Source organism: Macaca fascicularis, chromosome 11, assembly GCF_037993035.2.
Source record: "Macaca fascicularis isolate 582-1 chromosome 11, T2T-MFA8v1.1".
Taxonomy (NCBI): domain Eukaryota; kingdom Metazoa; phylum Chordata; class Mammalia; order Primates; family Cercopithecidae; genus Macaca; species Macaca fascicularis.
The window spans coordinates 13,926,119-13,950,740 of NC_088385.1; the positions used below are offsets into that span (position 1 = coordinate 13,926,119).

The 24,622-nt window shown below is 37.6% G+C and overlaps 2 protein-coding genes, 1 long non-coding RNA gene and 1 pseudogene across 7 annotated transcripts in view; all 4 read right to left on the minus strand.

Moving 5' to 3' along the window:
* Window positions 1–696: 696 nt before the first annotated feature.
* On the minus strand, window positions 697–1,959 carry LOC141408022 (taste receptor type 2 member 46-like; annotated as a pseudogene).
* Window positions 1,960–12,538: 10,579 nt separating this feature from the next.
* On the minus strand, window positions 12,539–15,676 carry LOC141408023 (uncharacterized). The gene is made up of 2 exons (XR_012420034.1): window positions 15,625–15,676; window positions 12,539–14,216 (listed from the first exon to the last, which is right to left on the minus strand). It is a non-coding gene; the product is annotated as an uncharacterized lncRNA (long non-coding RNA).
* Window positions 15,677–16,248: 572 nt separating this feature from the next.
* Window positions 16,249–18,436, minus strand: LOC102136592 (taste receptor type 2 member 64-like). Its single transcript, XM_045364753.3, has one exon. The coding sequence runs from the start codon at window positions 18,304–18,306 to the stop codon at window positions 17,407–17,409; it is 900 nt and encodes a 299-aa protein (XP_045220688.2). The 5' UTR covers window positions 18,307–18,436; the 3' UTR covers window positions 16,249–17,406.
* LOC135964332 (taste receptor type 2 member 46) overlaps window positions 16,249–24,622 on the minus strand; it is a 28,349-nt gene continuing 19,975 nt past the window's right edge. For 4 of the 5 annotated variants that reach the window (XR_010579290.2, XR_010579287.2, XR_010579289.2 and 1 more), the window contains one exon: window positions 16,249–17,429. The gene's annotated coding sequence lies outside the window, so the exon portion shown is untranslated. The remainder of the gene's footprint in view (window positions 17,430–24,622) is intronic. The other variant, XM_065523763.2, reaches the window with a different exon arrangement.

Below are 24,622 nucleotides of genomic sequence, written 5' to 3' on the forward strand. Positions count from 1 at the left end.
GGATATCATTAGCAATTCAGGGGCTTAGAAGCGCCTTAGAAAAAATGCAAAAATAATTTATATCAGAGCTCAATTCCAAAAAAAGCTTTTCTATAATTCAAAAGCTGGAAGAAATGACTTTTTTAACTTCATATGAAAGCCGATAATCGCAATCAAGATCATGATCATGATTTTTCATCCCTTTTATAGAAGACTTTTTTTTCTAAGCTATTCACATACTTGTATTAAATCTTATATTCTTCAGTACTGTTTATGGTAGACATAGATGAAATTTACTCTACATATGCTTCTCACTCAAATTTTATTGTGTGCATTGTTTTCTAACAACAATTCTGTTTGCCTTTTACTAAACATAAAATAGGAATTCATATTGGAATAAAACCCCAAAGATACATCCTCATTATTGATTTAGAATTGAATGACATTATTTATCCAAAAAGTTATAGGTTAAAACAACGAATTCTAAGCACACTGTGGTATATTTGTGTGGTTCAAATAACAACAAAAAGAGCAATATTTTCCCTGAGATAAGCTGTTAGTTCTTAATAATTACAAATAGACATAAATTCTTCAAATGAAATAAAAAATACATGCATAAAATAAACATGGCTTCATAATTTTGAGGAATTATTTTCTATAGTTTGGCATTTTTTGTGAAAAAACAATAAAAAGCATGTTATTGTCAATGTTCTTCAGTTTTTCATACACACATAAATACACACACACACATATATACTTTTCCAGAATAACATTAGGTAAAAGACTTTTCTAGGTATATATTTGGAAATTATTTACATACATACATTACAGAAAACCCAGTAACAAATATAAAATGTTTCATACACCTCCATTTAGTTTCCTGCTAGAAGACACACAATGCCCCTCTTGTGAATCTATGGAGATGAAGGCTTCTGTCCTTTCACCCAGTACTTTACATTCCTTAAAACTGAAAGAAAAGTCTGCTTTAGTGTCTTGTTTCCCCAAATCAGGATGAATAGGTGGGTTGAAGGATAGCTGAATACAAATAGCTTGGCAGAACATGAAGAAAGGTTTCTTTTCCAGCCTCCCAGAATTCCAAACTGATAGGATCATGGACAGAAAGTAAATGGCACATACCAGGAGAAAACAGGTCACAATTTGCAAAGCTTTTGTGTGGACCTTGGTGCTGGGATCTTGAGATCCTTTGCCATGGACCCACATCTTCTTGAGATGTTTACACAGAGAACAGATTAACAGCAGAAAAGATATCAGGGTCAGAGTGAGGGGTACAAAGTTTGCTAGCATGGTTACAGTTGTATTTGAAAGGTACATTGCACTCTTCAATTTGATCTTCCAAGTCATGTTTCCTTCATATTCTTTTGTCCGTACAATCTGATTCATGTTCATCACAAAAAGTTGACAAACCAAAAACAGCAAAGGCCCTAACAGTGTCACCAGAATGACACTCTTTACTCTCCTATTTAAGTGAAGAAAATAAGGTTGGAGAAAGTGGCAATTCTGAGCAAATAAAACATGCTGAGGCTAGTAGCAAGCCAGTTGCTGAAATGGTTGGTCACTACCCAGACATTATAAGCAGTACTTCTTACTTCTACACTATGAAAAGCTAGATTAAACTCAGTTGCATACCAATGTAGTGATAATACCCAGAGCAAACCAACTCTGGAGACCGCCAGAGCAGTGAGAATTTGGCCAGCAAAGGAGATCTTTTGTCTCTTGACCCACTCAGTGGAATTTATCAATGCTATGAAGCCATTAGCAAAATTTCCAATAACAAATATAACCACTATTAGAATGGAAAAAGTGATGGGCAGAAAAGTTATCATGTCTAAACAGACAAAAAGAAATTTTTTAAATGCCAGTGTAATATCACTGGATGTGATTGCTTGAATATCCTAACCTTAAATTCTATATGCACCTGATTTGTGTATCTCCTGTGACATTCTTTTTACTTTTAACTGTTGTGACCAGTGTAAAGCCAGAAATCACCATGACATGCTAACGGATGAGTTTAATGCTCTCTTTATGGAAAACATTCTTATTTTCAAAACGACTCAAATTAACTCATTCATTCACTGTCTGTTCTTGTTATACACTGGAATTATTCACACTGAAGTTGACATGAAACCTGAATTCTCATTTGCTAGTATGCAAACAAGGACATATTCACTTTCAGTGTTTGCAATTTTTTCTTGTGTAACCTCTCCATCATTTGTCTTTAGCAACTTCAGCTGTTAGGAAAGTTTTACAACCCAATACAGAGATCATATAGTAAATGCCTAAATTCTTAAAGGGAGCTTGGTCATAACTAAGATCATCACCTATATAGTCTTTTTTAAATGCTAGATATAAATACACAGAATTTAAACTTCTCTTATCAAAAGTATCTAAGATTTACTTGAGAAACACAGGCAGGCCAGTACTCCATAAGATCTGGTTGCTGCTAACACTTTTCTGTAACTTCATTATTCACAAGCTCATAAATACACGCACAAACACACACATGTGCACACCACTTATGAATGGAATGAATTATTTTCTTGTAATTTCCAAAATAAAAAATGCATTTCCAGGAGGTTGTCCAGCTGAAATTAGTCCTATTTTCTCACTCAGGGTTTTCAGCCCATGAACAATATTTATTTATCAAACATATCTCTAATTCTTAGACCTTTGGTAAAGTTTCTTTCAAGTCTAATGTTTAAATATTTATTATTTAATTAAAATATTCAGCAATTTTATAAATATTCCTCACTACCAGACTCTTTGATATATATTCTTTCAGCATCCTCCCATCACAGGAAGACTGACTACCTTTCCCCTGAACTTGGAGTTCAATCATTTAACTTACTTTGATGAACAGAAAATTACTACACTTTGCATAAAGATTTGAGATGGCTTTCATACTGGGGATTCTTCCTCTTTCCATTTACCATGAGACTATCACTCGGCTAATACACTGTTCCCAGAAGGAGAATGAGAAGTTAATGAAGAAGGATTGTCCCCACCTGATCCAGATGAAATTGGCCCAACTCTAACGACCTCCAAGATGCAGAAGTTGGCCCACCACAAATCACCGGAGACATTCACCAAACCCAGCTAAGAAAAATGAAATCCAAAACTTGTGACATATAAATATCTAATGTAGTTTTGGAGGTTTTCCTCTTGCAGTAAAACATTAACTGATAAAAGAACTCTGTAAAACCAAGAGTGTGGGAAATATGAACAACCTTGTTGTGTCAGGAATTCGGGAGCTAAACGAAAAAATCGATGGTGAAGGGCAAAGGTTTATTCCTGTGAGGTGGATAATTAAGGCTAGAAGAAATCCTTTGGAAAAATCTGGAGGTGACAGATAACATCATCTCAAATTTCCTCATGTTGCAACTAAATAAGAAAGTTCTTACTTCAACTCTCTTAGAGTTGTTTAAGAATGTATACAAATAGTTTATTTTTTCCCTCAGTATGTAATGAGATGAGTAATAGTAAATTTCTATGAGATATTTCTCCTAATTTAAAATTTTTATATGAAAATTATAATACACACTTAGAAATGAACCAAAACAAAAATGGGAAATACTGCAGTGTATCATAAGCACTCAAGTAACCATGATACAGGGCATAACGTGCAGGTTTCTTACATATGTATACTTGTGCCATGTTGGTGTGCTGCACCCATCAACTCGTCATTTACATCAGGTATAACTCCCAATGCAATCCCTCCCCCCTCCCCCCTCCCCATGATAGGCCCCTGTGTGTGATGTTCCCCTTCCTGAGTCCAAGTGATCTCATTGTTCAGTTCCCACCTATGAGTGAGAACATGCGGTGTTTGGTTTTCTGTTCTTGTGATAGTTTGCTAAGAATGATGGTTTCCAGCTGCATCCATGTCCCTACAAAGGACGCAAACTCATCCTTTTTTATGGCTGCATAGTATTCCATGGTGTATATGTGCCACATTTTCTTAATCCAATCTGTCACTGACGGACCTTTGGGTTGATTCCAAGTCTTTGCTATTGTGAATAGTGCTGCAATAAACATACGTGTGCATGTGTCTTTATAGCAGCATAATTTATAATCCTTTGGGTATATACCCAGTAATGGGATGGCTGGGTCATATGGTACATCTAGTTCTAGATCCTTGAGGAATCGCCATACTGTTTTCCATAATGGTTGAACTAGTTTACAATCCCACCAACAGTGTAAAAGTGTTCCTATTTCTCCACATCCTCTCCAGCACCTGTTGTTTCCTGACTTTTTAATGATCGCCATTCTAACTGGTGTGAGATGGTATCTCATTGTGGTTTTGATTTGCATTTCTCTGATGGCCAGTGATGATGAGCATTTTTTCATGTGTCTGTTGGCTGTATGAATGTCTTCTTTTGAGAAATGTCTGTTCATATCCTTTGCCCACTTTTTGATGGGGTTGTTTGTTTTTTTCTTGTAAATTTGTTTGAGTTCTTTGTAGGTTCTGGATATTAGCCCTTGGTCAGATGAGTAGATTGCAAAAAGTTTCTCCCATTCTGTAGGTTGCCTGTTCACTCTGATGGTAGTTTCTTTTGCTGTGCAGAAGCTCTTTAATTTAATGAGATCCCATTTGTCAATTTTGGCTTTTGCTACCGTTGCTTTTGGTGTTTTAGACATGAAGTCTTTGCCCATGCCTATGTCCTGAATGGTACTACCTAGGTTTTCCTCAGGGATTTTTATGGTATTAGGTCTAACATTTAAGTCTCTAATCCATCTTGAATTAATTTTCGTATAAGGAGTAAGGAAAGGATCCAGTTTCAGCTTTCTACTTATGGCTAGCCAATTTTCCCAGCACCATTTATGAAATAGGGAATCCTTTCCCCATTTCTTGTTTCTCTCAGGTTTGTCAAAGATCAGATGGCTGTAGATGTGTGGTATTATTTCTGAGGACTCTGTTCTGTTCCATTGGTCTAGATCTCTGTTTTGGTACCAGTACCATGCTGTTTTGGTTACTGTAGCCTTGTAGTAGAGTTTGAAGTCAGGTAGCGTGATGCCTCCAGCTTTGTTCTTTTGACTTAGGATTGTCTTGGAGATGCGGGCTCTTTTTTGGTTCCATATGAACTTTAAAGCAGTTTTTTCCAATTCTGTGAAGAAACTCATTGGTAGCTTGATGGGGATGGCATTGAATCTATAAATTACCTTGGGCAGTATGGCCATTTTCACGATATTGATTCTTCCTATCCATGAGCATGGTATGTTCTTCCATTTGTTTGTGTCCTCTTTTATTTCATTGAGCAGTGGTTTGTAGTTCTCCTTGAAGAGGTCCTTTACATCCCTTGTAAGTTGGATTCCTAGGTATTTTATTCTCTTTGAAGCAATTGTGAATGGAAGTTCATTCCTGATTTGGCTCTCTGTTTGTCTGTTACTGGTGTATAAAAATGCTTGTGATTTTTGCACATTAATTTTGTATCCTGAGACTTTGCTGAAGTTGCTTATCAGCTTAAGGAGATTTTGGGCTGATACAATGGGGTTTTCTAAATATACAATCATGTCATCTGCAAACAGGGACAGTTTGACTTCTTCTTTTCCTAACTGAATACCCTTGATTTCTTTCTCTTGCCTAATTGCCCTAGCCAGAACTTCCAACACTATGTTGAATAGGAGTGGTGAGAGAGGGCATCCCTGTCTTGTGCCAGTTTTCAAAGGGAATTTTTCCAGTTTTTGCCCATTCAGTATGATATTGGCTGTGGGTTTGTCATAAATAGCTCTTATTATTTTGAGGTACATTCCATCAATACCGAATTTATTGAGCGTTTTTAGCATGAAGGGCTGTTGAATTTTGTCAAAAGCCTTTTCTGCATCTATTGAGATAATCATGTGTTTCTTGTCTTTGGTTCTGTTTATATGCTGGATTATGTTGATTGATTTGCGAATGTTGAACCAGCCTTGCATCCCAGGGATGAAGCCCACTTGATCATGGTGGATAAGCTTTTTGATGTGTTGCTGAATCTGGTTTGCCAGTATTTTAGTGAGGATTTTTGCATCGATGTTCATCAGGGATATTGGTCTAAAATTCTCTTTTTTTGTTGTGTCTCTGCCAGGCTTTGGTATCAGGATGATGTTGGTCTCATAAAATGAGTTAGGGAGGATTCCCTCTTTTTCTATTGATTGGAATAGTTTCAGAAGGAATGGTACCAACTCCTCCTTGTACCTCTGGTAGAATTCCGCTGTGAATCCATCTGGTCATGGACTTTTTTGGTTGGTAGGCTATTAATTATTGCCTCAATTTCAGAGCCTGCTATTGGTCTATTCAGGGATTCAACTTCTTCCTGGTTTAGTCTTGGAAGAGTGTAAGTGTCCAGGAAATTATCCATTTCTTCTAGATTTTCCAGTTTATTTGCGTAGAGGTGTTTATAGTATTCTCTGATGGTAGTTTGTATTTCTGTGGGGTCGGTGGTGATATCCCCTTTATCATTTTTAATTGCGTCGATTTGATTCTTCTCTCTTTTCTTCTTTATTAGTCTGGCTAGTGGTCTGTCAATTTTGTTGATCTTTTCAAAAAACCAACTCCTGGATTCACTGATTTTTTGGAGGGTTTTTTGTGTCTCTATCTCCTTCAGTTCTGCTCTGATCTTAGTTATTTCTTGTCTTCTGCTAGCTTTCGAATGTGCTTGCTCTTGCTTCTCTAGTTCTTTTAATTGCAATGTTAGAGTGTCAATTTTAGATCTTTCCTGCTTTCTCTTGTGGGCATTTAGTGCTATAAATTTCCCTCTACACACTGCTTTAAATGTGTCCCAGAGATTCTGGTATGTTGTATCTTTGTTCTCATTGGTTTCAAAGAACATCTTTATTTCTGCCTTCATTTCGTTATGTACCCAGTAGTCATTCAGGAGCAGGTTGTTCAGTTTCCATGTAGTTGAGCGGTTTTGATTGAGTTTCTTAGTCCTGAGTTCTAGTTTGATTGCACTGTGGTCTGAGAGACAGTTTGTTATAATTTCTGTTCTTGTACATTTGCTGAGGAGTGCTTTACTTCCAATTACGTGGTCGATTTTGGAGTAAGTACGATGTGGTGCTGAGAAGAATGTATATTCTGTTGATTTGGGGTGGAGAGTTCTATAGATGTCTATTAGGTCTGCTTGCTGCAGAGATGAGTTCAATTCCTGGATATCCTTGTTAACTTTCTGTCTCGTTGATCTGTCTAATGTTGACAGTGGAGTGTTGAAGTCTCCCATTATTATTGTATGGGAGTCTAAGTCTCTTTGTAAGTCTCTAAGGACTTGCTTTATGAATCTGGGTGCTCCTGTATTGGGTGCATATATATTTAGGATAGTTAGCTCTTCCTGTTGAATTGATCCCTTTACCATTATGTAATGGCCTTCTTTGTCTCTTTTGATCTTTGATGGTTTAAAGTCTGTTTTATCAGAGACTAGTATTGCAACCCCCGCTTTTTTTTGTTCTCCATTTGCTTGGTAAATCTTCCTCCATCCCTTTATTTTGAGCCGATGTATGTCTCTGCGTGTGAGATGGGTCTCCTGAATACAGCAGACTGATGGGTCTTGACTCTTTATCCAGTTTGCCAGTCTGTGTCTTTTAATTGGAGCATTTAGTCCATTTACATTTAAGGTTAAGATTGTTATGTGTGAACTTGATCCTGCCATTATGATATTAACTGGTTATTTTGCTCGTTAGTTGATGCAGTTTCTTCCTAGCCTCGATGGTCTTTACATTTTGGCATGTTTTTGCAATGGCTGGCACCGGTTGTTCCTTTCCATGTTGAGTGCTTCCTTCAGGGTCTCTTGTAAGGCAGGCCTAGTGGTGACAAAATCTCTAAGCATTTGCTTATCTGTAAAGGATTTTATTTCTCCTTCACTTATGAAACTTAGTTTGGCTGGATATGAAATTCTGGGTTTAAAATTCTTTTCTTTAAGAATGTTGAATATTGGCCCCCACTCTCTCCTGGCTTGTAGAGTTTCTGCCAAGAGATCTGCTGTTAGTCTGATGGGCTTCCCTTTGTGGGTAACCCGACCTTTCTCTCTGGCTGCCCTTAAGATTTTTTCCTTCATTTCAACTTTGGTGAATCTGGCAATTATGTGTCTTGGAGTTGCTCTTCTTGAGGAGTATCTTTGTGGCGTTCTCTGTATTTCCTGGATTTGAATGTTGGCCTGCCCTACTAGGTTGGGGAAGTTCTCCTGGATGATATCCTGAAGAGTGTTTTCCAACTTGGTTCCATTTTCCCCCTCACTTTCAGGCACCCCAATCAGACGTAGATTTGGTCTTTTTACATAATCCCATACTTCTTGCAGGCTTTGTTCGTTTTTTTTTCTTCTTTTTTCTTTTGGTTTCTCTTCTCGCTTCATTTCATTCATTTGATCCTCAATCGCTGATACTCTTTCTTCCAGTTGAGCAAGTCAGTTACTGAAGCTTGTGCATTTGTCACGTATTTCTTGTGTCATGGTTTTCATCTCTTTCATTTCGTTTATGACCTTCTCTGCATTAATTACTCTAGCCATCAATTCTTCCACATTTTTTTAAGATTTTTAGTTTCTTTACACTGGGTACGTAATTCCTCCTTTAGCTCTGAGAAATTTGATGGACTGAAGCCTTCTTCTCTCATCTCGTCAAAGTCATTCTCCGTCCAGCTTTGATCCGTTGCTAGCGATGAGCTGCGCTCCTTTGCTGGTGGACATGCACTCTTATTTTTTGAATTTCCAGCTTTTCTGCCCTGCTTTTTCCCCATCTTTGTGGTTTTATCTGCCTCTGGTCTTTGATGATGGTGATGTACTGATGGGGTTTTGGTGTAGGTGTCCTTCCTGTTTGATAGTTTTCCTTCTAACAGTCAGGACCCTCAGCTGTAGGTCTGTTGGAGATTGCTTGAGGTCCACTCCAGACCCTGTTTGCCTGGGTATCAGCAGCAGAGGCTGCAGAAGATAGAATATTTCTGAACAGCGAGTGTACCTGTCTGATTCTTGCTTTGGAAGCTTCCTCTCAGGGGTGTACTCCTCCCTGTGAGGTGTGGGGTGTCAGACTGCCCCTAGTGGGGGATGTCTACCAGTTAGGCTACTCGGGGGTCAGGGACCCACTTGAGCAGGGAGTCTGTCCCTTCTCAGATCTCAACCTCTGTGTTGGGAGATCTACTGCTCTCTTCAAAGCTGTCAGACAGAGTCGTTTGCGTCTGCAGAGGCTTCTGCTGTGTTTGTTATTGTTTACTGTGCCCTGTCCCCAGAGGTGGAGTCTACAGAGACAGGCAGGTTTCCTTGAGCTGCTGTGAGCTCCACCCAGTTCGAGCTTCCCAGCAGCTTTCTTTACCTACTTAAGCCTCAGCAATGGCGGGCGCCCCTTCCCCAGCCTCGCTGCTGCCTTGCCGGTAGATCACAGACTGCTGTGCTAGCATTGAGGGAGGCTCCGTGGGCGTGGGACCCTCCAGGCCAGGTGTGGGTTATGATCTCCTGGTGTGCCTGTTTGCTTAAAGTGCAGTATTGGGGTGGGAGTTACCCGATTTTCCAGGTGTTGTGTGTCTCAGTTCCCCTGGCTAGGAAAAGGGATTCCCTTCCCCCTTGCGCTTCCCAGGTGAGGCAATGCCTCGCCCTGCTTCAGCTCTCGCTGGTCGGGCTGCAGCAGCTGACCAGCACCGATCGTCCGGCACTCCCCAGTGAGATGAACCCAGTACCTCATTTGAAAATGCAGAAATCATCGTTCTTCTGTGTCGCTCGTGCTGGGAGTTGGAGACTGGAGCTGTTCCTATTCGGCCATCTTGCTCCGACCCCCCAACTTAATATTTTCAATAAGTCCCTTTACTGGCCAGGCAGGGTCGCTCACACGCATAATCCCAATATTTTGTAAGGCTGGGGCAGGAGCACCCAGGAGTTCAAGACCAATCTGTGCAACACAGCGAAACTCCCTCTACAATGAATGAAAAAGTTAGCCAGGCATCGTGAAGCTACTCACAAGGCTGAGGTGGGAGGATGGTTTGAGTCCAGGAGTTCCAGATTGCAGTAAGCCATGATCCTACCACTGAACTCCAGCCTGGACAACAGAGTGAGACTCCAACTCTACATACAATAATATTAAAAATAACAATTTTTCTATTATCTGAAAAAAATCATTTTAAGTTTCTGTTTATCAAGGTCTATTCTTTTAGAAAAACACTGAAAACATGATTCCATTGAACTCTAGCTTGATTTTGGTCTGTTGAAAATCAGACTGTCATTTAGACAGTTATTTCCTTTAATGTAATCTATCTCTTCCTCTAGTTACTTTTCAGATTTTCTATTGGTATTTGATGTCCTGTCATTTTATGTCAATTTGGTTTTAGTTACCTTGTCTGAAGCTTGATGGTTCCTAAAATATATGAACTGATACTTTTTGTCACTTTTTAAAAAATCTCCACATTGCTTCTGCCCCATTTTCTCTCTTCTAATCTTCCAGAACTGCAGAAGTATGTTACACATTCTGACTGAGCTCAATGTCTCTGACCCTCTAGCCTTATATTTTGTATCTCTTGGTCTCTTTGTGCTTCATTCTAGGAAGCTTTCTTCCAATTCACTCATTATTTCTTCTCTTACATTTAACTGGTTGTTAAATATCAATATTTAACAATTGAGAATTGGACTCCCAATATTGATTACTCTTTTTTTATCATTGTTTTAGTGGTAGAAATAAACTTTTGTTCTCCTTGTATAAATCATTTTTTAATGGAGAAACTAAACAAAGTATTCCTAACACAAATTCTCAAAAAAAATAGTTTTATAAATTTTTAGTACACCGGACATGAAAATGGCAATGATTTTCTACTTTTTGTAATACTTAGGTCACAGAAGAGATTAAAATCATGGTCTAGGCATTCTCCTGCAACTTGGAAGAAACTCGAAATTGATTTCATGTTAGTAGTTTTTTGTTTTTTTGGTTTTTTTTTTGTTTTTGGATAGTAGCTTGTCTGTTGCTGGGTCATCACCACAAACTCTCCTCCCAGGGAAATTTAATGAGCAGTACTTGATCTGAAAATGTCATTACAATTAATAAAATATAGTATCTCAACCACAGCTCCACCATTCTATTCTGTGATTTAAATTTTACTCTATTTCTGTTAGCAGAAATCAAGACTTCTTAGTTTAAAATAATCTTTAAAATATCAAAAATTAAAACAGTACTTACAAGTGTATCAAAGATTGAAGGACTTTAAGTTCCATGGAAACAAAACTGAACTGGTGCTTCTAAGGAATTCCACCATTTATTCCCCACCCATAAATATAGTTTTCATTATAGAAATATAACCTCCAAACTCCATCATCACTCACTCAAATGTGACAGAAGATCTGAGATATTACCTCTGTTTGAAAATTTGGTACTAAAATACTCTCTTTAGAAATAAAAGGTTACTCATAAATTGTGTTTCTATCGTGATCATAGTGAAACAAGGATTATTTTAAACCCAGCTTCATTGGAATGAGTTCATAAGCCAGTAGTTGATGAGGTTTCATAATTGATAAATACTTATAAACCAAGAGCAAAACGGAGCTGAAAAGCTCATTCCTAAGGTCAGCCTTTGAAGTGGAAAATCAAAGAACCTCAACCAGTTGTCAGGACACAGCCAATTCCGAGAACAAGAATTCAATAATTGAAGGGAAGCTTAAGTCCCCTAGATAAAGGATGCTGAAAATTCACTACAAGGATATTCAGGGTGTATTCATATGGTGCTTCCTCAAAGACCTGTAGCCATTTCCCAGATAACAGTACCCAGGGAAAGGACGCACACCCACACCATCTGAGACTTTTAGGTATAGGGCTCTTACAGTAGGTAGATAGTCAGGCATGAGCGGGGCAGAAGACAGCTCCCACCACCCACCAGGAATGTCAGGTGGCCATCAGGTGATGGCCTGGCAGTTGTCACACTGCCTCTCTAAAAATAATAATTGGTCACAGGCACCAGGGAGAGACAATTTCACAATTTAAAAAAGTGCTTAAAATGGGTAGTCAGCAGCTCAGGAACAGGGCGAGTAGGCTGACACATGTGTGTTGAGAGAGAAAATGGTGGAATATGACCTTCTTTGGGCATTCCACCAAAAACGGGAAGAATGCCTCAGGCAAGCATGTGTACAACTCCAGTAAACACACTGTGCGTGCTCACCTCTCCAGTGTTAGCAGGACACCACGCGTGTGAGCAGCCCACCCTAAGAGGCTGAATCATGGAAAAAGGAACACAAGACCCTAAGGGAAGAATCGTGGGAAAAGGAACACAAGACCCCAGAGGTATAACAACATATAAAACCCCAAGTCAAAAGGCCTAACACTGCACTTGACCTCGAAAGTGCCCACTGTGGTCTCTTCCAAGTGTGCTTTCCTTTCTTTCCTGTTCTCTTTTTAATAAACTTCCATTCCTCCTCAGAAACTTCCTTCAGTCTCTTCTGACTTATGCCCCTCAGTTGAATTCCTTCTTCTGAGGAGGCAAGACTTGAGGTTGCTGCAGACTCATATGAAATTGCCACCAGTAAACCAGATATTGACCCCCCCAGCAGAGCCTGAACTAACACTAATGTCTGGGTACCCAAAAGACACTGTGGTCCATGAGATAGAGTGGGAGATATTCTTTTTAATTTTCTTTTGTTTTTTGTGTTATTTGAATCTGGGTTTTTTCAGAGACTCAGTCTCAATCCGTCACCCAGGCTGTATGTAGTACAGTGGCATGATCATTACTCAATACAGCCTTGAGTAATGATTTTACTCAGTAAAGCCTGGGTTTGTAACAGATTGCCCCATTTTTTCCTAAGAAAAAGAGTATGAGTTACTATTTTTTATTATTATTTTATCTTCTCTTCTTTCCTCCTTCCCTTTGTTCTGTGTATCCTGCTTAGCCCTTCATAAATGCAAATGTAACCTTTCACCCCCACTCACTGGACATTACCTGCAGGGCACATTTCTCTAACTATGTGCGCCAAGACAGATCTCCCCTGAGAATTGACAGTCAATTTGCAGACCAAAGCACACCCACCACAGAACTTTTACCTCCAGGAAGTGGACCTGGAAATTCCAGGCTCTGTTCCACTCCAGGAATTGCCTGAGGACTTTCATCCAACAGGAGGGCATATGAAAACCATACCCACTTGGCCACTTTCGTAATGTATTTCTGCAAAAGAAGGCACCAATTCAACTACCTGGTAGTGTAGGGGTTCAGTCAGAATGGTAGGGAAAATTATAAAATAAAACAAAAACCTTCTTGGAAGACCAAGAGGTTGTTGCATAGCTTCAGATAGCTTGGCTGAAGCAGCCAGAGTCTCTTTGCAGGAGCCAGAGAGCTTAGGGCACAGTACAAAGGAATGTAGAGTAGTTTATCTAAAGAGCTTGTTTACTGAGATAGTCCTAAAACTAACCTTTCATCACTCACAGGCAATATTGTTCTCCTGGGGAAAGGTGACCAGGTTGATTACCCTCTAATTGTGTTGACTCAAAGCTTTTGTCATTTAATGTGTGCTAAACAAATGCCAAGAAAGGCCAGCAAGTCTGGGCCAAGACTGACAGCACTCTCCTTAGAGTCTGTAAGTGGCCAGGAGGCTGGGCCGGACTGACAAGCCAAATATATGTGTCAGTGTATGTTATTCCTCTGTCATTGAGTCAGGGTCTGTAGGACAGATCCCCCCACGTGGTAGATAAGGCACCAAGCTTGCAGGAGGACCCTCTACCCTTGCTCGATATCCCCCCTTACCTTGTAAAAGTGTCTGCTTTCTGCTCCAAAGGTGAAGTGCTACACTTAAAGGCAGGACTCTTTGTGCCCCTTCCCCAAACTAGGTTTGGAATAAATTTATTACTTTTGTACCAGGCCTCACTCTTGTTAACTGGACTCTGGATGCAGCCAGCAACTGACTTCATATTGGTTATAGGTTCAAGAGAGTCTCCTGCCTCAGCTTCCTGGGTAACTGGGACTACAGGTGAGCACCACCATGCCAAAATAATTTTTGTTGTTTTTTCTTTTTCTTTTTTTTTTTTAAGTTTTTGTAGAGACAAGCTCTCACCATGTAGCCCAGGGTGGTCTGGAACTCCTGGCCTCAAGAGATATTCCCAACTGTGCCTCCCAAAGTGTGGGGATTGCAGGCATGAGCCATCATACCCACCCTGTACTGGGAGTTTTTGAAGGTCAGATGCTGCTTAGAGTTTTGGCTCATGTCCGTCCCAAGGTGCATCTAATCAGTTTTCTGTTATTACCTCTTCCTGAAGTTGTAATTGAAATGGACACACATGGCAGCTGGCAGGATTCTCACTTTCTTCCTGACCTGTACAGTAAGGGACATTATCAGAGCAAGACCAAGGGGAAACCTGTGAAATTCTCCACTGCAACAATGATTGAAAAATAATAATCACATTCTCCAAGGAATGGAATTGATCACTACCGTGACAAAACACTTGAAAGTTTTGTCACAGGGGATGGTAGTCTTTTTATATCCCTATCCACCTAACCTAACTGACCTCTACCAAAATCAGATACATTACAAAATGAGGTCAGAGTTCCATAAATTTAAATCACTATTTACAAATGCTCTCTAGGATGTGGCATCTTCCCTGAGCAGAGCAGAGCTTCTGGCAGTTTGCATGTGGCTCTTGATTTAGTGAATATTTCTTATTTTACACCCATGGGTGGGTCAGGAGATTATAACAATTGGCCTTTGTGTGTTAAGAATAAAAGTGCTGCTTCACTGTTTTATGTCAAAGCGATGCCACTTCTGCTCTCACTTTAATTTACATTTTGCAAAACATCATGTTATTATATTAATAAAGTTATGGTAATTGGTGCAATAACCAGGAAATGGAACGTTCCCTATAGTAAAATACTTGAACATTAAATAGAAATAAAACACCAGAAGAGAGAGATACACCTGACAATATTTAGAGACCTGAAACACAGATTTTGTTTTAGGAGTCCCATACTCCTGGTCCACATGCCAAAAAAATCCATTTATTTATTTATTTATTTATTTACTTATTTATTTTTGAGACAGAGTCTCCCTCTGTTACCCAGGCTGGAATGCACTAGAGCGATCTTGGCTCACTGCAACCTTCGCCTCCTGGGTTCAATCCGTTCAAATCCTTCAGCCTCCTGAGTAGCTGTGTTTACAGGCTTTTGCTACCATGCCTGGCAATTTTTTTTTTTTTTATTTAAGTGAAGATGGGGTTTCACCATGTTGCCCAGACTGATCTCAAATTCACAGCCCCAAGTAATCTGCCCACCTCTCAAAGTGCTGGGATTACAGGCATGAGCCACCATGACCAACAGAAAAATCCTCTTTAAAGTAAGTGGCCTGTTGCCTTATATGTACTTCCTATGACTAAAAGAGAAGCACAGAGTTTATCGAGCCTCTTGGGGTTTTGGTGTCCACAAGCACCACAGTAGAGGATATGGCTCCGACACGTTACAAAAGTCCTTTTCATATCCCTATTCACTTAACCTACCTAGCCTCTGACAAAATGAGATGGGTTACAGAATGAATGCAAAGACTACTGGTTTCAAGTGAAATCCAGAACATGAGATATCTCTACAGCAGATATAGGCTCTGGCCCAACCTGCTCTGCCCATTGTGTCAGATGATCCAGCAGAATTCAAAGCTGCTAGAGGCATGCATTGTGGGCATTACAGGATTCTGTGCATGTCCCCATCAAGCCCGTAGGAGAAGAGAAAGCAAATACCTAGGGAATTAGTGCAGACTATTCCCTCTTCAGCAGAGGAGTGTCTGCTGTCTGAAAAGCAAAAATACAAGTGCAGAGCATTAATCCAACCAAAAAGCCCCTCAAACACAAGATTCCATGCAACTGCACAAGTCATATGCTTGTAAATCCAGCCACAATTGGAGGGCATCAGCACATCTGAGTGACACAAGGAGGGAACTGTATTATACACACACATGTGCTTTCTCAGATTTCCTTGAATGTCTCCTGAGGGAAAGACGTATGATAAACAAAATGTGTGTGTGTATATATAGATAGATAGATATACAAAATATATATATATACACACACATACACACATATCAGATGTGGATCTGATACATATATATGTGGATCTGATTTGTGCTGGCTTTTTGGTCCTGGGAGTCAAGAGAAAGCAAGACAGATATGACCTCTCTTTTTATGGTGATTACATTGTACTAGGGAAAATGTATGATAAAATGTGTGTGTGTGTGTGTGTGTGTGTGTGTGTGTATATATATATAGATATATAGATATATATCTCAGATGTGGAGCTGACTTATTTTAAGTTTTACATAATAATGTTAAAATGTCATGACACCAAGAATTAACAGTCACACAGAATTTGGTTGTTCAACAAGGCTGTATATTTCCTTCTTATGATAGTACTTGGTATCAATAGATACGTCAACACACTTTGTGTTATTTCACCATTTAAACAATTATAATAAAACAAATCATTAATACATTTCCTATAATCAATATATAGATTTCATATATTTTTAACATTTAAAGAAAGTTTAACATTTAACATTTGAAGAAGGTTTCAATCAATTATCATGTATAGTTTCTATACTCTCTTTTGGCTGGGCCTTTATAAGACAGAGAATATTTGAGTTTTTTTGAGGAATATTAGGAATAGAGGACAAAGGAGAAAATTGGAAATTCAGGGGCTCAGAGGTGGCTAAGAAGAATAAATGGAAATACTTTACATCAGACGTCAACTTCAAAAAAGGTATCCTTTGATTCAAAAAGTGGAAGAAATGACTTTTCTAACTACACATAAAAAATTATAACAGCACTGAAATGATCATCATCATGTTTCTTCACTCCTATTACAAAAATGATTTTTATTCTAAGCTATTCACATACTGGTATTAAATCTAGTATTCTTCTGTACTGTTTTTGGTATACATGTACAAAACTTACTCTACATATGTTTCTCACTCAAATTTTGTTGTGTGCATCATTAGCTAACAATTTGCTTTCTACTAAACATAAAATAAGATTTCCTAATGAAATAAAACCTGCCCCAAAGATACATTATCATCATTGATTTAGAATTGCATGTCTTTACCATCCAAAAAATGAGGGGTTCACCAATGATAGTTAAGTACATATATGTGGTACAAATTACAATGGAAAACAGCATTAATTTCCTCATAAAAGCTGTAAGTTCCTAATTATAAATAGAGATAATAATTTCTTCAAAGGAAATATTATACAATGAGCTATAATAAAATATACATACAATATATATGTGAAATATACTCAGTTTCATAATTTATGGTCAATGTTGTTATTTATACATGCATACATATACACTCATATATATATGTAAGACTTTTCTAGGTATTTTTTTTTAAATTACTCAAATACATACACTATGGAACAATCAATAGAAATATAAAATGTTCCACACACCGTCAGTTTGTTTACTGCTAGAAGACACATGATGCTCCCCTTGTGAATCTATGGAGTTGAAGGTTTCTGTCCTTTCACTCAGCATGTCACCTGCCACAAAACTGAAAGAAAGGTCTGTTTTAGTTTCCTATTTCCCATAATCAGGATGAATGAGTGGAATGAAGGATACATGATTGCAAAAGTTTGGCAAAGCAGGAATACAAGTTTGCTCTGCTGTTTCCAAGGACTCCAGGTTAAAGTGATTAGACACAGAAAGTAAATGGCAAACAACATGAGAAAGGAGATCACGGTTTGCAAAGATTTTACGTGGACCTTGGTGCTGAGATCTTGAGATCCTTTGCCATGGAGCTGCATCTTCTTGAGATGTTTACACAGAGAACAGATTAACAGCAGAAAACATATTAGGGTCAGAGTGAAGGGTATGAGGTTTGCTAGCGTGCTTAGAGTCAAGTTTGAAAGGTGTATTGCATTCTTCAATTTGATCTTCCAAGTCACATTTCCTTCATATTCTTTTGTCCATACACCCTCATCCATGGTTACCACAGCAAGATTACAAATCAAAAATACCAAGGGCCCCAACAGTATCACCAGAACAACACTCTTAATTCTCTTCTGTAGGTGGAGAAAAAGAAGGTTGGAGAAATTGGCAATCTTGAGCAAATAAAATATGCTGAGGCTAGCAGTAAGCCAGATGCTGAAATGGTTGATTATTGCCAAGATATTAGAAGGAAAAATTCTTACTTCTGAACTACATAAAGCCGAATTAAACACAGTTGCATACCAATATAATAATATGGCCCAGAGTAAACCAATTCTGTAGATCACGAGAGCAGTGAGAATTTGGTCAACTAAGGAAATCTTTCGCGTCTTAACCCAGTCAATGACATTTACTAGAGCTATGAAGCCATTGGCAAAATTTCCAACAACAAATGCAAACACTAACAGAATTGATAAAATGATGAACAGAAAATACATCATGTTAGATGTTAGACCAAAAAAATTGCAGGCTTAATAACACTGGTTCTGATTCCTTTAATATCCAGACTTTAACTTCAATAAATACTTGATTACTAACTGTGCAATAACATTGGGCCTTTAAATTCTGTGACTAATGTCAACAGGAAAGCACCAGCATATACTAATGGATGAGTTCAAAGCTGTCTTTACAGAAATAGAAAATATTGTTATTCTCAAAACAGCTCAAATTCACTCCTCTTAATATACTATGTTTCCCTGCTACATGCTGAATTTTTTATACTGATGTTGAAGTGGAAAGTGAATTTTCATGTGTCAGTATGCAAATAAAGGCATATTCTTTTTCATTGTTTTGCAATTTTTTGCCTTGTTTAACTTCTCCATAATTTGTATGCAGCATCCTCAGTTGTTTCATAGGGAAATTTTAAAACCACATACATATATCATACAGTAAATGTCTAAATCATTAAAAGAGCTTGGTCATAACTAGGATCATACCAATATGGATTTATTTTTATGCCAGACTTAAATACCAGATTCTAAACCTTTTATCAAAATCATCCAAGGTTCTCTTGGAAAGCCCTGGGAGGACAATACAACTTAAAATCTGGTTTCTGATAACCAATAAATTTATATGACATCATTATTAATAAACTCCTAAACATATAGACGCATATACACTCACACCCTTAGGAGATGGAAAGAATTGTTTTCTTATAATTCCCCAAATGGAAAACGAGTTTCCAGGAGGTCATCCAGGTGGAATTAGTCCTATTTTCCCACTCACGGCTGTCAGACAATGAATAATATTTATCAAGCGTGTTTCTCATGCTTAGGTCTTTGGTATAATTACACTCAACTCTGTTTTGTTTAAATATTAATTATTTAATTAAAATGTTCAGCAATTTTGTAAATATTTCAAAGTACCCTACACTTTGTCATATAACCTTGCACTACCCTCCCACCACAGGCAGGGTGACTACCTTGACCTTGGACTCCACATTCCTTCCTGTAATTTGCTTCAGTCAACAGGAAATCAGTAGACTTTACAGAGATTTAAGACGGCTTCCATACTGGAGTTTCTCGCTCTTTTCCATTTACCATGAGGACATCATTTGGCTAGTACACTGTTCCCAGAAGAAGAATGAGAAACTAATGGAGTCAGAATGCCACTGCCTTTTCTAGCCTAAATCAGCTGAACTAGCTTCAAGATGCAGTACATGACCCATCTCCAGTAACCAGAGCCATCCACCAAACCTAGCTTAGAAAAATGAAATCCGAAGACATGTGAAGTACAAACATTTAAAGCAATTTTGGAGGATTTTCTCTTGCAGAAAAACATAACTGATATAGGCATTCTGCTAAACCAAGAGTGTGGGAAACATGTCCACACTTGTTGTGTCAGGAATTCGGGATTCAAGGGAAAAACAGACTGAGAATGTCAAAGTTTTGTCACATGAAGTGGATAATTAAGCCTAAAAGAAAAGTCTATTGAAAAATCTGCGGTTGGCAGGTAACATCATGTCAACTTTCAGAAAGTTGTAACTAAAATCAGAAAGTTTCTACTTAAAATTTCTTAGAGTTATACATAAATGTATACAAATAGTGAATTTTTTCCTTCAGTGTATAATGAGCAGAGTAATAATAATTTTCATGGAACATTTCTTCTAATTAATTTTTATATTATAACTAGACTGCACACTTAGAAATTAGCCAAAAGGAAAACATAGCAATGTGTCATAAACACTCATGTAACCATCATGTAGGGCTAAACATGGAACATTGCTAAGAGCCTAAGTTTACCTCAATGCCACTTTCCAAGTCCCTACACCTTTCTTCACATCTCCTGTGATAAGCAACATCCATAATTTATGATGATCTTTTAAAAATTTTCTTTATACTTTACTAACAAGGAATATGACCCTAAACTCAATAGCTCGGTTTGTCCTGCTTTGAACTGTGTGTAGGTGCTATCCTATATGTTCTTATTCATGGCTTCCTGGAATCAATATTATGTATCTGAAATTTAACTCCATAGTTGCATGTACATGTGATCCATTTCTTTTTGCTTCTTTATAATTTTTCATTTTATGATTTTACTGTAATTATTTATCCATCCTTATTTGATATATATTTGGGCAGCTTATTTCTGAGCTATTATGAATAATGCTACAGTGAGCATTCTTTCACATATCATTTGCTACAATTCTTTTGCATATAATATACCTGGGTGTGCAATTACAGGGTCCTTGATTATGATGTTCACATTCTCCTTACAGACATAAAAAAGCCCAAAACATAGTTTGACTAAATTTATTCCTGTCACTTTTATCTCCAGTCTCCTTATTCCTATTTGCATATATCTTATCAATTATACATTCAATCCAAGAAGACAGTATTGTTTTACTCAGTCAATATTTATTTAGAATTACACATTTTTCATTGTCATTAATTTTTATTGCTCCTTGCCTGTTTAACTTTGTATTTTCAGTAATTTTATTTTATCTGACAAATATTACTTTCAAATTCTGTTTTTGAAGGTCTACTATTCTTTGGAAATACACTGAAGACACGATTCCCATGATTCCATTGAATTCCTGCTTCCATATTTTCTGTTAAAATCAGGTTGTATTTAGAATGCAGTTCTTTTCAACATTATCTTCTACCTCTAGCTACTTTTCAGATTTTCTATTGGTCTTTGCTGTCCTGTATTATTTTATGTTACCTTGATTTTAGTTATCAAGCCTGACATTTGAGATTACAAAAAATAAATGGAGGCATACATTTTATCACTTTTAGAAAAATCCTTGCAACATTTCTCTTGCTCTATTTTCTCTCCTGTTATCTTACAGAACTCCAGAAATATGTTAGGTGTTCTGACTGTAGCATCAATGTGTTACCCTCTAGCTTTGTATATTGCCATTTCACTCTCTGTGCTTCATTCTTTGTAGCTATCTTCCAATTCACTTATTATCTCTTCTACTGCATCTAACTGGTTAACTCTGTCTATTGGATTCTCAATATTGATAATTCATTTTTTTCAGTCTTATTCTTTTAGTGTTCGGAATAATCTTTTATTCTCCTTCCATAAATCATTTTCTATGGGGAAACTGAACAAACTACTGTTAACAGCATGTTCTTTTTAAAAGTGCTTTTGACTTTTGGGGTTTTTTGTGTTTTGTTTTAGTATGTTAGAAATGAAAATTGTAACAATTGTCTTTGTTTCCCAACACTTTGGTCAGAGAATAGAATAGAAATGTTGTTCTGGAATTTACCTTCAATTTGAAAGAAATTGGAAATTAAGTTGATGTGAGTAGCTTTTTTTGGATACTAGCTTGTCTGTTGCTGGGTCCTCACCACAAATTCTGCTCACAGGCAAACTCAATGAGCAGCACTCAATCTCAAAATATCATTGCAATAGATAAAATATATTTCACCAACCACAGCTACATTGTTGTAGTCAGTGAATTAATTTTCACTTTGCTTATGTTGTAGAAATGGGGCTCTCTGCCTTTGAACTCCATCATTACCTAATGAAATAGAGAAGATGTGGGGGAGGGATTACTTCTCTTTGATTTTTTTAGCCCTAAAATCCTCTCTTTATAAATAAGAGCTTGATTGTGAAATGGTTTATTTATTTTTCATATTAAGCAATTTTATTTATACTAAAATAATAATCTTTTTGTAATGTTACTTGGATTAGTTTAATATAATCTGTAACTGTTTCCTTAAGCAATGTATTTTAAACTACACTACACTTAACTTTCTAAATCTAAATGTATTCGGCCTGACTTGAACTTTATTGTTTACTAATATAACTTTCTTACAATGATGTCTCTTAGAAATTACATAGACTTTACCCAAATTATGTGTGTAAATATTTCAGAAATAAATCATTTAATAAGATAGATGTAAATGTAGATGATGATAATAATGATGATGATGTCAGCTAAAAGGTAGAATGTTATGTAATAAATGTGATTTTGGTCTTCTTTTCAAAGCACTACAGTTAATGGTGGTGGGAGAACACTATTATTCTTCCTCATAGATTCACATTTTTTTTTTTTAAGACAGAATTTCTCTCTTGTCACCCAGGTTGGAGTGCAATGGCACAATCTCGGCCCACTGCAACCTCTGCCTCCCTGGTTCAAACAATTCTCCTGCCTCAGCCTCCTAGTAGCTGGGATTACAGGTGGCTGCCACCACACCCAGCAGTTTTTTTTTTTATTTTATTTTTTGTAGAGATAGAATTTCACTATGTTGGCAAGGTTGGTCTGGAACTCCTGACCTCAGGTGATCCACCAGCCTTGGCCTCCTAGAGTGCTGGGATTACAGGCATGAGCCACTTTGCCTGGCATGATTCATATATTATTCCCAGAATCAGGCCTAGACAAATACCCTCACATGGCATTTCATCAGGAATAACATAGAAACAACATATTTCCAATGATTTACTTGCTATTTCTTTTCTTTTACCACATTCTAAAAATTATGCCAAAAGTGACCTCTAGTAAAGAATAATCTCTTTTTGGCTGTTTAATTTTGTTCTACTTTCATATGAACTGACACAAATACTCTGTGCAATTATAGAGTGTATAAGTTTCATTTCACCTTTTAATAGCATCACTAACAAGTTAAATTCTCAAAACTCCTTATTTACATTGTCAGTTATAGTCACAAAATCTGGGTGATTTTATTAAAGCAGTCAAAGTAGTTACACTACATACGTTATAAGCCTTAACAAAATTATCTTTCTATGAATTTTTCTCTAATATTCAAAAAATGTGTAGTATCAAAATATTTTTTCACACGTGTACACATGCATGGTATTAAAATATTTTAATAGCATCATTAGCAACCCAAATTCTTCCAAATGCTTTTTCGGATTCTTAGCTATGGTGACTAAATCTGGATTATTTTACTATAGCAGTCAAAGTAGCATTATACATGCACAAACATACTCAAAGATCATGCTAATATGTTTGATTCCCTAACAAATTTGCCTTTCTATGATTTTTTTCTCAACGTAGAGCCAAAAAATTTATAGTAACAAGATATTTTACCCAACACTCAGGTGTACACATGAATAGTATTGTGAAATTAGAATGCTAACAATATGAATATACATATTTCATTTCGAGACACATTTTGGATATATTTAATTTAATATATTTAATATCCATCTTATGATAATTAATTGGAAATTCATGAATTTCTGACACTTTCAAATGTGTATCATAAGTAATTTAATTGTAAATAAGAAAAAAGTGTCTATCAATAATAAATATTCAAATTTTGACGTTTAAATTCATATTAGCATTAAGAAGGTGGATTTACAGTTCTTGCTTATGTCTCCTTTTTTTTTAATTAACTTAAGAAAAGTTTTGGGCCAGGTGTGGTGGCTCACATCTGTAATCCCAGCAGTTTGGGAGGCTGAGGCAGGAGGATTGCCTGAGCACAAGATTTCAAGCCCAGCCTGGGCAACATGGCAAAACCCTGTCTCTGCAAAAAATAGAAAAAATTAGCAGGGTGTTATTGAGGGATCTGGCCAGCAGCCCGCAATGCATTGGGGCTCTCTCTCTGTTCCCAGGTGGATCGTCAAGTAGAGAAATAATAGACACACACAAGATAGTGAAAGATGGGTCCAGAGGGGTCACCGCCTTCTGGTCCCGCAGTGCCAACAATGCTCTGGATATGCTAGCATTTATTATTAAGTTTAGTGAGGGCGGGGGTAGATTAGTGAGGGATTCAGTGTCATTTGATTATGAGGTGAGAAGGTCACATGGGGATGAAGTAATTCTTTAACATAACATCTGTATGCAGAAGTACCGTATACAGTGATAAGAATTTACAACATAGTGTGTGCATCAGTAATTTCTTTTTTTTTTTTTTTTTTTTTTTTTTTTGAGACGGAGTCTGGCTCTGTCGCCCAGGCTGGAGTACAGTGGCCGGATCTCAGCTCACTGCAAGCTCCGCCTCCCGGGTTCACGCCATTCTCCTGCCTCAGCCTCCCGCGTAGCTGGGACTACAGGCGCCCGCCACCTCGCCCGGCTAGTTTTTTTTGTTTGTTTGTTTTGGTTTTTTTTTTGTATTTCTTAGTAGAGACGGGGTTTCACCGTGTTAGCCAGGAAGGTCTCCATCTCCTGACCTCGTGATCCACCCGTCTCTGCCTCCCAAAGTGCTGGGATTACAGGCTTGAGCCACCGCGAGCGTTAAAACAGAAACAACAATAAGTTACAGCAAAAGTTGGTTACAATTCATAGAAACAGGACGTGAAGTTTAATTGCTAACAGAGCCTTAAAACAGGAATACAGTCTTT

Coding starts and splice junctions, on each gene's coding strand:
- LOC102136592 (XM_045364753.3), bottom strand. CDS start 18,306: ATGATGTATTTTCTGTTCATCATTTTATCAATTCTGTTAGTGTTTGCA.